Source organism: Coregonus clupeaformis, chromosome 33 (genome assembly GCF_020615455.1).
Source record: "Coregonus clupeaformis isolate EN_2021a chromosome 33, ASM2061545v1, whole genome shotgun sequence".
NCBI classification, from domain to species: Eukaryota; Metazoa; Chordata; class Actinopteri; order Salmoniformes; family Salmonidae; genus Coregonus; species Coregonus clupeaformis.
The window spans coordinates 34,233,016-34,249,227 of record NC_059224.1 but is presented as its reverse complement, the minus strand read 5'-3'; the positions used below and the strand labels follow the sequence as shown (position 1 = coordinate 34,249,227).

At 44.4% G+C, this 16,212-nt stretch overlaps 1 protein-coding gene across 5 annotated transcripts in view; it reads right to left on the bottom strand.

The window, feature by feature from the left end:
* Positions 1–3,039: 3,039 nt before the first annotated feature.
* LOC121549047 (filamin-A-interacting protein 1) overlaps positions 3,040–16,212 on the bottom strand; it is a 41,982-nt gene continuing 28,809 nt past the window's right edge. The window contains exons 5-8 of one of the 5 annotated variants that reach the window (XM_041860857.1): positions 13,286–16,130; positions 12,968–13,032; positions 12,184–12,241; positions 3,040–4,155 (exon numbers count right to left, since the gene is read on the bottom strand). In XM_041860857.1, the coding sequence (XP_041716791.1) occupies positions 4,135–4,155; positions 12,184–12,241; positions 12,968–13,032; positions 13,286–16,130 (2,989 nt within the window). In that variant the 3' untranslated portion in view covers positions 3,040–4,134. Of the gene's footprint in view, positions 4,156–10,930; positions 12,242–12,967; positions 13,033–13,285; positions 16,131–16,212 lie in introns of those variants that run through there. The other 4 variants (XM_041860858.1, XM_041860856.2, XM_041860859.2 and 1 more) reach the window with 4 other exon arrangements.

The window sequence follows — 16,212 nt, the reverse complement described above, 5'->3', positions numbered from 1 at the left end:
GTGAATGACCTGCAGAGAGCTGGGACCAAAGTAACAAAGCCTACTATCAGTAACACACTACGCCGCCAGGGACTCAAATCCTGCAGTGCCAGACGTGTCCCCCCTGCTTAAACCAGTACATGTCCAGGCCCGTCTGAAGTTTGCTAGAGTGCATTTGGATGATCCAGAAGAGGATTGGGAGAATGTCATATGGTCAGATGAAACCAAAATATAACTTTTTGGTAAAAACTCAACTCGTCGTGTTTGGAGGACAAAGAATGCTGAGTTGCATCCAAAGAACACCATACCTACTGTGAAGCATGGGGGTGGAAACATCATGCTTTGGGGCTGTTTTTCTGCAAAGGGACCAGGACGACTGATCCGTGTAAAGGAAAGAATGAATGGGGCCATGTATCGTGAGATTTTGAGTGAAAACCTCCTTCCATCAGCAAGGGCATTGAAGATGAAACGTGGCTGGGTCTTTCAGCATGACAATGATCCCAAACACACCGCCCGGGCAACGAAGGAGTGGCTTCGTAAGAAGCATTTCAAGGTCCTGGAGTGGCCTAGCCAGTCTCCAGATCTCAACCCCATAGAAAATCTTTGGAGGGAGTTGAAAGTCCGTGTTGCCCAGCGACAGCCCAAAACATCACTGCTCTAGAGGAGATCTGCATGGAGGAATGGGCCAAAATACCAGCAACAGTGTGTGAAAACTTACAGAAGACTTACAGAAAACGTTTGACCTGTGTCATTGCCAACAAAGGGTATATAACAAAGTATTGAGAAACTTTTGTTATTGACCAAATACTTATTTTCCACCATAATTTGCAAATAAATTCATAAGAAATCCTACAATGTGATTTTCTGGATTTTCTTTTCTTATTTTGTCTGTCATAGTTGACGTGTACCTATGATGAAAATTACAGGCCTCTCTCATCTTTTTAAGTGGGAGAACTTGCACAATTGGTGGCTGACTAAATACTTTTTTCCCCCACTGTATGTTGAGAGCGTCCATTGCACGCATGCAGTGCAACTTCTGGAGAAGTGTGAATGCAATCTTTAAGATGGTTCCTATATGTATATAAAATATATTTTGGAGCAGTATAACGGTGAGTGGACGTTCTCCCCTTTTCTTTATATCGGGTCTTTGTCCAGCTACAAAAGTTTGGATGTGTGTAAAACCCTCCTTAGTCTGCGTTGTTTTAAAATTATATGCCCCCGTGAAGCAATTATGGTGCCTGTAATAGTTTTTAGACATAGCCAATTTAAAACAAGGTGTTGTTCAGTTTTGTTTTTCACTTTTTTTAGGCCTTAACAATAATGCATTTAAACTTGCTTATTGACAACGTTTGGCATGTCCATGCTCAGCCATAATGCAATTTACAGTAGGCTTAGCCTCTATATCAGTGAGAATGCTATGTACACTACCGGTGAAAAGTTTGGAACACCTACTCATTCAAGGGTTTTTCTTAATTTTTACTATTTTCTACATTGTAGAATAATACTGAAGACATCCAAACTATGAAATAACACATATGGAATCATGTAGTGACCAAAAAAGTGTTAAACAAATCAAAATATATTTGAGATTCTTCAAATAGCCACCCTTTGCCTTGATGACAGCTTTGCACACTCTTGGCATTCTCTCAACCAGCTTCATGAGGTAGTCACATGGAATGCATTTCAATTAACAGGTGTGCCTTGTTAATTTGTGGAATTTCTTTCCTTCTTAATGCGTTTGAGCCAATGAGTTGTGTTGTGACAAGGTAGGGGGGGGTATACAGAAGATAGCCCTATTTGGTAAAATACCAAGTCCATATTATGGCAAAAACAGCTCAAATAAGCAAAGAGACATGAAGGTCAGTCAATACGGAACATTAAGAACTTTGAACGTTTCTTCAAGTGCAGTCGCAAAAACCATCAAGTCTTATGATGAAACTGGCTCTCATGAGGACTGCCACAGGAATGGAAGACCCAGAGGTACCTCTGCTGCAGAGGATAAGTTCATTAGAGTTACCAGCCACAGAAATTGCAGCCCAAATAAATGCTTCAGAGTTCAAGTCACAGACACATCTCAACATCAACTGTTCAGAGGGGACTGTGTGAATCAGGCCTTCATGGTGGAATTGCTGCAGAGAAACCACTACTAAAGGACAGCATTAAAAATAAGAGACTTGCTTGGGCCAAGAAACACGAGCAATGGACATTATACTGGTGGAAATGTGTGCTTTGGTCTGGAGTACAAATTGGAGATTTTTGGTTCCAACCGCTGTGTCTTTGTGAGACGCGGTGTGGGTGAACGGATGATCTCCGCATGTGTATTTCCCACCGTAAAGCATGGAGGAGGAGGTGTTATGGTGTGGGGGTGCTTTGCTGGTGACACTGTCTGTGATTTATTTAGAATTCAAGGCACACTTAACCAGCATGGCTACCACAGCATTCTGCAGCGATACGCCATCCCATCTGGTTTGGGCTAAGTGGGACTATCATTTGTTTTTCAACAGGACAATGACCCAACACACCTCCAGGCTGTGTAAGGGCTATTTTACCAAGGAGAGTGATGGAGTGCTGCCTCAGATGACCTGGCCTCCACAATCCCCCGACCTCAACCGAATTGAGATGGTTTGGGATGAGTCGGACCGCAGAGGGAAGGAAAAGAAGACAAGTGCTCAGCATATGTGGGAACTCCTTCAAGACTGTTGGAAAAGCATTCCAGGTGAAGCTGGTTGAGAGTGCCAAGTGTGCAAAGCTGTCATCAAGGCAAAGGGTGGCTATTTGAAGAATCTCAAATCTAAAATATATTTTGATTTGTTTAACACTTTTTGGTTACTACATGATTCCATATGTGTTATTAAATGTCTTCACTGTTATTCTACAATGTAGAAAATAGTAAAAATAAAGAAAAACCCTTGAATGAGTAGGAGTTGTAAAACCTTTGACCAGTAGGTCTACATGTTATTATTTTGTTTCTCTACACTGTTTAACAAACTATAACGGATGAACATTGAAATTGGAGTTGAATCCAAGGCAATACATAAGACCATAAATACACAACTGGAGCACGTTCTGATTGGCCAGTGAGGGGCCAAGCCTCGACACACCCACAAGCTTATTTATTCATAAAAACCCAGCCCTTTTGTGCCAACTCCAGCAACTGCGCTGATAGTGGTTGTGAAAATAGCAAGAATATTTGACACACCCCCGAACCAATAGCCCTACCACCAGCACTTAGATTGACCATTGCGTTAGGTTTGTTAAAATAGAGCCCCTAGTGTCTTTTCACAGCCACCATGAGTCTGCCAAACCGAGACTATTTCTAGAAAGTGATGATCTCATTCTATAGGTTAGTCTACCATATAAAATGTTATTGTAGTTGGTGTTAATTTTATTTTTTACATCTGAATTTATAAGAAAATAAATATCATGCTTATAAGAATTAAAATAAAAACAGTTCACTCCTGATCTGAGGTTAGCCATTGGATGATCTTGAAGTGGATTTTATCCTCAATACACACAAAAAAGTGAAAATATACATTTGATACATTTGGTGTGACCAGTATTGTATTTCTATCCCATTTAACAATGCAGTGAATATCTATCACCACCATCACAATAGAATCTTCTAGAATAACTGATCCACTACCCCTCCTCAGGGACGTTAGCTTAGGTATGTGAGGGATAAGACTAACTTCTTACTCATGTGAATCATACCTATGTGTCTGTCCTCCCACACAAACCGCTGCAGAGTTAGCTCGGGTCCAGGGCGTTATGTGCGGCTTGAGTCTTCTTCAAGCTTTCAAGTCTTCCATTGAAGAACGCTCAAGCCGCACGTAACAGCCTGGACCAGAGCTACTGTAGAGTACACTTTGCATACCTCTTATACAACTCCATGTGGCTATTTCACATAGTGATGTAAGCCAGAATCCAGTGGTAATACTATTAGAAAGCCCACAGAATTGAGAAGAGCGCCTTGTTAGGTGCCCTGAGGTTAGAAATAATCTCCATGACAGTCTGCATGCAGAGTTCTGACTGTTTTCCGATGGTTGTCCCTATGGTTGCGGTTGCACACTGTATCAGTAGAGTAGGGATGCAGGGCACTTGTCATAGGTGAAGGAAGCAGTTCCACATTACAGTCTCATCATCTGGGCTCAACTATCACATGGTGCACAATATTTCCTGTGGGGACAAGAAATCAATAAAAGAACCATGAGTGATACTGTGCCATTGCATCCTCACTCAGACCAACCAATGAAGACATGAGGGTCATTATTCAAATAGAGGTAAGGGATGCGTCCCAAATGGCACCCTATTCCCTATATACAGTGGTGTTCAACTTTTGACCAAGGCCCATAGGGTTCTGGTCAAAAGTAGTGCACTATATAGGGAATAGGGTGCCATTTGGGACACAGGGACAAGGAATGAGTCTTCTGTCGATCAACCGATACGATTATTTTGAGTATTGTTTAGCTTTGTATTTCTATAACACAACATTTTATAAACATTACTGATTTTTGTATGTGCAAAATTAGATTCATCCACACTTTGATCCACCAAAATCTGTCAGTCAAACAACCACAGGGGAGTGAAGTCAGCCGACCATATGCAGGATCAGGATGCAGCTGAGTGAGGGTGGAATTCACATGTTGTGAATCTGTGTTTCAGCTATCTCATGTTTACTGTCCCTGGCCTGGTTTCCAGATGCTTCTCTTCAGAGGGAGATCCTACGTGAACCCAACTCCACCTTTTCTTCTCTGTGGGGGTGTCCCAAATGGCACCCTATTCCCTATGTAGTGCACTTCTTTTGACCAGAGCCTTGGTCAAAAGTAGTGCACTATATAGGGAATAGGTGCCATTTGGGATGCAGACTAGGTTTCCATTGGGTCTGGTACCCATCTCCCTCCATCTGTAGCTGGCTCTACAGAATATTCAGGAATGCCCTCCCATGCACCATGACATAAGCAAGTAATTTTTCTTCTGCCTCATTTCACTTATGTAAACCTTTGTTTATCCGCTCATTAGGATAGTAGGATGTGTTCTCATGGGAGCGGTAGTCTGTGGTTTGTGCTATCGGTTTAGAGAGTGGATGTCTGCTTGTTAGAAATGAGTATTTCTTAATTGCTCTAGTCTAGGGGGTATGTTTAATCAAGTGGTGCATGGCTATGAGAGCATCACCACAGTGTTGAATTTTCTCTCTTGTCTGGATCCAGACCTGTGACCTGCTTTCCCTCAGCGCTTCCTTTTCACATTTGTTTAATTCATTTTTGGAACAGGAGCCATTTGGAGGAAATACTGTAGGCCTCGATGGTCACTAGCCCAATGTAGTGGACCTTACTGTAAGTCCATAGTCAAGGTAAATGTAGACTTCAGGAATAATTTACCATATAAATGACATTACAACCAGTGATAAGATCAGAAAGATTGCGCGTTTTTTTTTTTACTAAAGCTGTCCTTTGTCCAGGTGAGGGAGCTATAGACCAACGTCAGAACATCATATCTTAAGCCAGGCTACATACTGACAAATGCCCGAAGGCTGAAGTATGATGTTGCAATTTATCGGACTCAAACTTGACTTGATAATTAAATGAGAAGGCTACACCTTATGATCTGGGTGCTCTTGAAGCAGAAAACACTCCCTGTACACTCACTAATACGTGGCCACGCACGACTCCAACACCATCATTAAGTTTGCAGACGACACGACGGTGGTGAGGCTGATCGCAGACCTCCAGGAAGGAGGTTCGAGCCCTGACAGAGTGGTGCCAGGAAAACAGCCTCTCCCTCAACATCAGCAAAACCATCTGCATCGACTGGGCTGCAGTGGAGAGGGTCAAAAGCTTTAAGTTCCTCAGCGTGCACATCAGAGGAGCTGACATGGACCAATCACACTGACATCATGGTGTAGAAGGCACAACAATGCCTCTTCAACCTCAGCCGACTGAAAGAAATTTGGCATGGACCCTCAGATCCTCAAGAAGTTCAACAGCTGCACCATCAAGAGCATCTTGACTGGCTACATCACCGCTTGGTATGGCAACTGCACCGCCCTCAACCACAAGGCTCTACAGAGGGTGGTGTGGACAACCAAATACATCACTGGGGGTGAGCTCTCTGCCCTCCAGGACATTTACATCAGGCGGTGTCTGAGGAAGGCTAGGAAGATCGTCAAGGACGCCAGTCACCTGAGCCACGGACTGTTCACTCTGTTACCATCTGGCAGTAGGTATCGGGTCTCGGACCAACAGGCTCAGAGACAGCTTCTACCGCCAGACTGTTGAACCACTAACCCTAGCAGTCTACCTGTTCAGACCTGCACTTTAGAGACTGTTTGCACTGACTTGCCACACATCCAACCCTTACACACAAGCACACACAGTAAATGCTGCTGTTCTATTATATACTATTTCAACTATGTGACCAAGACACTATCCACTTTAAGTCATACTTGACACAGCACATTCATAATATATACTGTATATCATATTGTTTATATCAGTTGTATTATGCATACTACTTTCCTCCAATGGCTTGTTATTTTGATTGGCTTTTGATTATTATTGGTGTCTATATTGTACCGTAATGTTGAGGGAGCTAGCACGCAAGCATTTCACTGCACCTTTTATACCTGCAGTAAACTGTGTACTTGACTAATTTGATTTGAAACAAATGTAACCGTAAACTATTTTGTATAGAAATGTAGAATTTCCCCAAAGGCCTTCTTGGCCCTGAATAGACCAAACAAGCTCCTTTATTGAGAACCAGCCCTGAGATAATGCAGTACACAACACATTTTCCCTCCATTCTGTGGTGGGTCCCCAGGAAGCTCATCAATTCCATCCAGAGAGTTATACAGCAGCAGGACTAGATCATATCAAGAACTTGGGCCAAAACATGACCTGTCTCTTCCTGTTTTCACTCTATTGGTCTCTCACCCTCCCTATATAGTGCACTACTTTTGACCATAGGCCTATGGGCCCTGGTCAAAAGTAGTACACTATATACACTGAGTATACCAAACATTTCCTAATATTGAGTTGCACACTACTACAACATGGGTACAAATCTTGGCCTCCGACACTACTCATTTCATGCTATACCTGTCTGAATAAAATGAGAAATACTTAAAATATATACACTGAGTATACCAAACATTAGGAACAGCTCTCTCCAGAGATTTTCGATTGTGTTCATGTCCGGGCCACTCAAGGACATTGAAAGACCTGTCCTGAAGCCACTCCTGCGTTGTCTTGGCTGTGTGCTTAGGGTCGTTGTCCTGTTGGAAGGTGAACCTTCACCACAGTATGAGGTCCATTCATCTTTCCCACGATCCTGACTAGACTCCCAGTCCCTGCCGCTGAAAAACATCCCCACAGCATGATGCTGCCACCGTAGGGATGGTGCCAGGTTTCCTCCAGACGTGACACTTGGCATTCAGGCCAAAGAGTTCAATCTTGGTTTCATCAGACCAGAGCATATTGTTTCTCATGGTCAGAGTCCTTTAGGTGTCTTTAGGCAAACTCCAAGCGGGCTGTCATGTGCCTTTTACTGATGAGTGGCTTCGGTCTGGCCACTACCATAAAGGCCTAATTTGCGGCGTGCTGCAGAGATGGTTGTCCTTCTGGAAGGTTCTCCCATCTCCACAGAGGAACTCTGGAGCTCTGTCAGAGTGACCATTGGGTTCTTGGTCACCTCCCTGACCAAGGCCCTTCTCCCCCGATTGCTCAGTTTGGCCGGGCGGCCAGCTCTAGGAAGAGTCTTGGTGGTTCCAAACTTCTTCAATTTAAGACAAATGGAGGCCATTGTGTTCTTGAGGACTTTTAATGCTGCAGACATTTTTTGGTACCCTTCCCCAGATCAGTGCCTCGACACAATACTTTCTCTGAGCTCTACTGACAATTCCTTCGACCTCATGGCTTGGTTTTTGTTCTGACATGCACTGTCAACTGTGGGACCTTTATTTAGACAGTTGTGTGCTTTTCCAAATCATGTCCAATCAATTGAATTTACCACAGGTGGACTCCAATCAAGTTGTAGAAACATCAAGGATTATCAATGGAAACAGGAAGCACCTGAGCTCAATTTCGAGTCTCAAAGCAAAGGGTCTGAATACCTACAGTTGAAGTCGGAAGTTTACATACACTTAGGTTGGAGACATTCAAACTTGTTTTTCAACCACTCCACACATTTCTTCTTAACAAACTATAGTTTTGGCAAGTCGGTTAGGACATCTACTTTGTGCATGACAAGTAATTTTTCCAACAATTGTTTACAGACAGATTATTTCACTTATAATTCACTGTTTCACAATTTCCAATGGGTCAGAAGTTTACATACACTAAGTTGACTGTGCCTTTAAACAGCTTGGAAAATTCCAGAAAATTATGTCATGGCTTTAGAAGCTTCTGATAGGCTAATTGACATCATTTGAGACAATTGGAGGTGTACCTGTGGATGTATTTCAAGGCCTACCTTCAAACTCAGTGCCTCTTTGATTGACATCATGGGTAAATCCAAAGAAATCAGCCAAGACCTCAGAAAAAGAATTGTAGACCTCTACAAGTCTGGTTCATCCTTGGGAGCAATTTCCAAATGCCTGAAGGTACCACATTCATCTGTACAAACAATAGTATGCAAGTATAAACACCATGGGACCACGCAGCCGTCATACCGCTCAGGAAGGAGACGTGTTCTGTCTCCTAGAGATTAACGTACTTTGGTGCGAAAAGTGCAAATCAATCCCAGAACAACAGCAAAGGACCTTGTGAAGATGCTGGAGGAAACAGGTACAAAAGTATCTATATCCACAGTAAAACGAGTCGTATATCAACATAACCTGAAAGGCCGCTCACAAGGAAGAAGCCACTGCTCCAAAACCGCCATAAAAAAGGCAGACTACGGTTTGCAACTGCACATGGGGACAAATATCTTACTTTTTGGAGAAATGTCCTCTGGTCTGATGAAACAAAAATAGAACTGTTTGGCCATAATGACCATCATTATGTTTGGAGGAAAAAGGGGGTTGCTTGCAAGCCGAAGAACACCATCCCAACCATGAAGCACGGGGGTGGTAGCATCATGCGGTGGGGGTGCTTTGCTGCAGGAGGGACTGGTGCACTTCACAAAATAGATGGCATCATGAGGAAGAAAAATTATGTGGATATATTGAAGCAACATCTCAAGACATCAGTCAGGAAGCTAAAGCTTGGTCGCAAATGGGTCTTCCAAATGGACAATGACCCCAAGCATACTTCCAAAGTTGTGGCAAAATGGCTTATGGACAACAAAGTCAAGGTATTGGAGTGGCCATCACAAAGCCCTGACCTCAATCCTATAGAACATTTGTGGGCAGAACTGAAAAAGCGTGTGCGAGCAAGGAGGCCTACAAACCTGGCTCTGTTACACTAGCTCTGTCAGGAGGAATGGGCCAAAATTCACCCAACTTCTTGTGGGAAGCTTGTGGAAGGCTACCCAAAATGTTTGACCCATGTTAAACAATTTAAAGGCAATGTTACCAAATGCTAATTGAGTGTATGTAAACTTTTGACCCACTGGGAATGTGATGAAAGAAATAAAAGCTGAAATAAATCACTCTACTATTATTCTGACATTTCACATTCTTAAAATAAAGTGGTGATCCTAACTGACCTAAGACTAGGATTAAATGTCAGGAATTGTTAAAAACTGAGTTTAAATGTATTTGGCTAAGGTGTATGTAAACTTCAGACTTCAACCATATGTAAATAATTTTTTTAATTTCTATAAACCTGTTTTTGCTTTGTCATTATGGGGTTTTGTGTGTAAATTGATGATTTATTTTATTTAATCCATTTTAGAATAAGATTGTAATGTAACAAAATGTGGAAAAAGTCAAGGGGTCTGAATACTTTGAGTGCACTGTATATACACAAAAGTATATACACAAAAGTATATGGACACCCCTTAAAATTAGTGGATTCGGCTATTTCAGCCACACCCGTTGCTGACAGGTGTATAAAATTGCAATCTCCATAGACAAACATTGGCAGTAGAATGGCCTCACTGAAGAGCTCAGTGACTTTCAACGTGACACAGTTATAGGATGCCACCTTTCCAACAAGTCAGTTAGTCAAATTTCTGCCCTGCTAGAACTGCCCGGGCAACTGTTGTTATTGTGAAGTGGAAACGTCTAGGAGCAACAACGGCTCAGTCGCGAAATGGTAGGCGACACAAGCCGAGTGCTGAAGCTCATCAAAATAGTCTGTCCTCGGTTGCAACACTCCCTACCGAGTTCCAAACTGCCTCTGGAAGCAACGTCAGCACAATAACTGTTCGGCTGATCAGCCGCACACAAGCCTAAGATCACCATGTCAATGCCAAGCGTCGGCCGGAGTGGTGTAAAGCTCGCCGCCATTGGACTCAGTGGAAACGCGTTCTCTGGAGTGATGAATCACGCTTCACCATCTGGCAGTCCAAACTATAAAGTTTGGTGTAGTAGGAATAATGGTCTGGGGCTGTTTTTCTTGGTTCGGGCTAGGCCCCTTAGTTCCAGTGAAGGGAACCCCATCGAACACCTTTAGGATGAATTAGAACGCCGACTACGAGCCAGGCCTAATCGCTCAACATCAGTACCCGACCTCACTAATGTTCGTGGCTGAATGGAAGCAATTCCCTGCAGCAATGTTCCAAAATCTAGTGGAAAGCCTTCCCAGAAGAGTGGAGGCTGTTATAGCAGCAAAGGGGGGACCAACTCCATATTAATGCCCATGATTTTGGAATGAGATGTTCGACGAGCAGGTGTCCACATACTTTTGGTCATGTAGTGTATCGCCTCCCCTTCATCCACACTGATTTGAAGTGCATTTAACAAGTGACATCAACATGGGATCATAGGTTTCACCTTGTCAGTCTGTCATGGAAAGAGCAGGTGTCCTTCATGTTTTGTACGCTCAGTGTAGATAATAGGTTGCCATTTGGGATGCAGTCACTGAGTAAAGTTCAATGACTCAACAAGGAAAAGCCTCTCCCATTAGCACTATGCATGACTGTAATCAACGGACGGTTTCAAGTACAAACAGTATCACTTTACTGTCATTGCAGGTCACTTTTGTTTTTCATTTCATTTGCTTGTTAGGTAATCAAACCTTTGATGTGTGATACATTATGGATTTTATGTTACTTCCACAGATTGTGGCTCCGTAGCTGTGAACTCTGTGGAAGCCTTTATGAATGAAAGCCTACTCCAAAATATCAGGTATTTAAATCATTAAGGAAATTCATAAATTGATGATCAAATCCCAGTTCTGTTCACATTTTTATTCTGATTGACTATAGTATTTCATTCCTTTTGTATGGATGTCCAGTACTAGCCTACTAGCATTATGAACAAGCAAGATTACAGATTAGGCTTTTGTTGATTTTGCTTAGTGTGCTTAACATGCTGTAAACCATTTTATAGATGTATGACTATAAAGCACTATGGAGGTTTCCTGATTGTTACTCGCTTGCTTTCACTAAATTCTTTGTTTAGTGAACATGAAGAAGATTTTGCATTGTCATAATATCTCCACGTGAATAATAAACAAACAACACTGTCATACTTTATTCCAAATAATGTTTTATTTTTAATTTTTTTGGTGCCACAAACTAGTGTCGTTGATGACTGATCAAAATGTATTTCACATGTGAAACCCGTTAGAGCGACTGTATTCGGAAACCTCCATAAGAAATTGTGAAATAAACAATATCTCAGTGTGACAACAACCCAGGTGAGGGATTAGTAATGTGTCATTCAAAACAAAAAGCATTTCAACATGGATATAAAAATCTTTTTTGAAAACGTACATAATTACAATACAATCTAATTTCAATGCATTTTACCCCAATGTTTAAAAAGGAGGAAAGGGACATGTCAGTGATAGAGCTATTCTGTGTTTTCCATGTTCCTGTGAGCAGATCAAGGTGCCTGCTACAGTATCCTATTCTATATGTTTTTGGCTGGCAACCGACTGGTCAGAATTGAATGATGGGTGACTGAGTCCATAGAAAGATAGTGAGGCTACAGCGTTTCCATGGCAGCGTGTGGCCCTCAGCACTTCCCTCCCCCTGCGGAGGTAGAGCTGCAGACTGTCGACCTCCTCAGTTCAATTTTCATTGACTGGCACTCGGCTCGCGACTCTAACCGTGTCACAGTGGAGACGCCTGTCACAACTGCCTTGCCTGTTTTCATACCTTTTGACATAGGGATTCGTGTGGCCGCGGCCCGAGTTGACTGCACATCCGCCCCGGGCTGAAAGGATTCACACAACATAAGACAAAAGCACAGACAGAAAAGGTTTTTAAAGTATTATCGTAGACAAGCACAATAGCAACGATTTACTTTGTGTACATTTGGTGGAAGTAAATTCAAGATGGCATGCTATATACTTGTTGCCATAAGACCACTGTTTTGTCATTGTTAGAACTGTGGTGCAGAATTACATGTAAATTAAATAAATCCATTTACACAGGTTCAAGAGGGATGACAAGAGTTGGCCATATTGGATATTGATTGTGATTAGAATTGCAATAGAATTGAGGTGCTGCATTTCTTATCCTTCAAAAAGCTTCCATCCATAAAGAGCCTCTTTAAATCTAGCTGTATGAAATACCACAATGTTACCATAGCTCACCTTTCACCCTTCACAGCATTAAGAAAGTGCATTTCAAAGCTAGCATCACAAAAACGGTTTGCATTGAGTTAACAGAGCTTGGGAGAGGATATTATATACTACAGTATTCTGGTCTTATTGCTGATGTGCAGGTAAGCCCACTTTGAAGTCAAACATCCAAATTGGTCATCACTGGTCCATTTTCGGTTAAAAGGGAGGAACATGTCAGTTTGTGCCAGTAGAAACCAGTGTGTCAACACAGGATCCTTTGAGAGTGGCCTTTGGAAGGTGGGGATATGCGTGTCAATTCATTCCAGTGTTAGTATTGGTCATAGGTAAAAGGAGTGTATTTGATTTTGGTATACCTGGAAAGAGTGCTATCTAGGGAGCAGACACCACCTGATATCATTTTGAAACATTTCAGAAGCAACTGAAATACAAAAGATTGGATATAATTTAGATGGTTTGTCTGAAACGAAGGTCATGTAATTGAACAACTTTATTACTAACAATGATAGAATGTATTCAGCATACCAGCTGAAAACGGTTACATAGAAAATTATGCAATAAAAAGCATCTCTGTTAGTGAGACAGCCCTTGTTCAAATCATCATAAAAGGGAGAGAGATAGACGGCAGAAAGAACAGAGGGCTTATGTAAATGTACTCGATTTTGACTACTCACCACAGACTGAGTTGGCCTGGACGGTGCCGAGGTGATGGGGGTGATGGTGATGCTGCTGGTCAATTTGCTGGGGGTGGTCTTCCCAGGAGCGGTGGTGGTGTTGTTGGGGTGACGTGGGGAGCGCAGCACCGTACCTGTGGGTGCCTCCTTGCTCTCTGTGCTCACACTAAGGGGACTGACTGTCAGTGTAGGGCTGCTACTGCTGATGTCTGATGGCCTCTTGAACTGAGGTCCCAGGTGGATGTGGATCTTGTTGTCCTCCGTGGTGGTGATTATGCTGGCGTTGGAGTTGTATTTCCTGACGGGCATAGGCAATGTATGCTTCTCTGGGGTCACTTTGAACACAGCCCGGCCCATGTTGCTCATGTCATGGGGCTCTGGGGATGCGGAGGCAAAGGCCTCGGCCACTGGAGTGGTGCTCACTGTGATGATGGAGACGGGGGAGAGGGGTCTGTTCGAGTCTGAGTAGGAGGAGCCCTTACTCCTATCTGGGGACTTGGCCCTGGAGATGGTGGTGATGGTGACTGGAGACTTGCACCGCTCAGGCCCCCCCATCATGCCCTCACCCGGCTTGCTCTTTGAGGACATGGTGGTGGGTTTGGGAACAATGGTGATGCGAGGCCTCTGCAGGCCCAAGGTGGGGATGATGGTGGCGCTGGAGAAGAAGTCCTCAGCACGATGGCCGGTGATCTCCAAAGTGGCAGTGCTGTTCTCGTGATCGGGGGTTACTCGAATGTGCAACGGCTGGCCTGGCTTTTGGGACATGGACAGCTCGGGTGGACGAGTGGAGGAGTCCCCGTTGTCCTGAGGGGTTGGGGTATTCTCTGGGGTGGTCTGAGTGATCGTCACTGCATCCTTCTTCCTCATCCAGGGGATCCAGGATTTTCTCATGCCCAACTCGGTGGCTGCAGGGGGGTAGCGCTCCAGCACGGTTACAGGCTTCTTCAGACCCCTCTGCCTCAGGTTGCTCATGATATGGTTCTCCTCCAGGACAGATTTCCTGATGAACACTGCAGGCGTGTCCTCCTCGGCAGGTTCACTGACCACCACATCTGTCTGGACTGCGGTGGAGGTGACAGGGACGTCTACTATCCTCCTTCCATTCATACTGGGACGCAGGGCGCGGCTGTAGCGCTTGGTGACCTCCAGCTCTTTGGTGAGGTTGACCACTTCCTGGCTCAGGCTCTTCTTTGTGTCCTCCTCCTCCAGGAATCTCTGCTGGAGGAGGGAGTAGTCCACTTGCAGCTGGGAGAGCTGGTCCTCCTTGTTCATCAGCTCGTGGATCTTCTCTTTGAGGGCCTGAACATCTGCCTGCAGGTCTCTGGTCCTTGCCTCCTCCATCTTGCAGCGCATCCTCAGATCAGCCTCCTGGCTCACCGCCTCTCCCTTCTCTATGGCTTTGTTCCTGGCGGTCTGACTCTTCATCTCCTCCAGCAACTGAGAGAGGGCATTGGCCTTGTCCTGCTCCATTCTAAACTTCTTCTCCAGTAAGTCATACTCGTCCTCTGTCTTCATCAGGTCACCTTCCACCACCTCTAGCTGTTTGAGACGGTTTTTGAGCCTTTCAATTTCCTGCGTTAGCTCCTTGAATTTGTTGTCCTCGTCTGGGGGTCTCTTGTTGTCCTTATTGGTGCTGATTTTTAACAATACCCTTTCTGCCTCCTCTAGCCCGTCCATTCGTTTTTTTATTACACCGACCTTAGAGCTAAGATCCCTGCACTTTTCCTCTTCACTTGCAAGTTTAGTTTTCAGTTCATCTTTCTCTTTAGTAAGAGACGTCACTTTTACCTCCATTTCTGATTTCAGTCTAAGGAGCTTTTTGCTCTCCTCAATCAACTTTTCTGTGACATCCATAACTTTACTCTGCTCAGTTTTGAACATCTTATTTAAATCATCGCTCTTTTGCTCCTCCTGTTTTATTCTCTCAGTCATGTTCCTTCTCTCATCCACTAGTATCACTGTAAATGACTTCAGCTTCATCAGGTCGTCCTTTAGGCCCATCTCTGCCTTCTCAAGTCTCGACTCAGAGTTCTCCAGTTCTTTCACACGGTTTTTCACTGTGTCCAGCTCACCGGCTAAGTCCTTTGCCAGTCCTTTCTCTCTTTCAAGGTTAATATGAAGTGTTGCACACTCTGATTTGCTCGTGTTGAAAGCCCTCTCCAGTTTCTCCAGGTCCACCATTCTCTTCTGCATTTTCTCCACCTCCAGCCTCAGCTCCTGGCCGGTGGTCTCCTCGTCCTGCAGCCTTTTCCTCAACTCTCTGGCCTGGCTCTCCGTCTTGGTGATCTCCTCGTCCTTGCCCTCCATCTCCAGCACTCTCTTGCGCAGGTTCTCCAGCTCTGCCATGAGGCTGGAGTTCCCACATTCCCCCTTGCTGATCTTGTCCCTTAGCTCCAGGAGGTCCTCCTCTGACTTCTGCAGTGCTTTGTTGCTCTCCTCCAGCTCCTCGATCCTGTGGGCCAGGCCTGCCAGCTTCAGGCGGAGCTGGCGGCTCTGGGACTCCTGGTTGGCCAGCTTGGCAGTCATCTCCTCATGCTCCTGGGTGAACTTGGCAGCTTTGCACTCCAGCTCCGCCTCTAGCCTGAGGACCTTCTGGCCGTCCTCCTTGGCGGTGCCGCTTACGGCGGCCAGCCGGTGTTCTCTCTCCTGGAGCTTGCTGCTAAGGTCCTGGACCTTCTGGCTCTGCTGGTCGATCTGCTCAATGTGGAGCTGCCGCTCATCCACCAGCATCAGGGCAAAGGACTTGAGTTTGACCAGCTCCTCACGGACCTTGTCTAGCCTCCTGCTGTGATCCTTGTCTTTACGAGCCTGGTACGCCTTCTCCTGCTCCAGCAGCCTCTTTAATCTGAGAGAGAGAGAAGAGGGGGAGAGGGAGAGAGAAAGTGACAGAGACACAGAGAGCAAGAGAGAGATGAAGTGTGATTGAA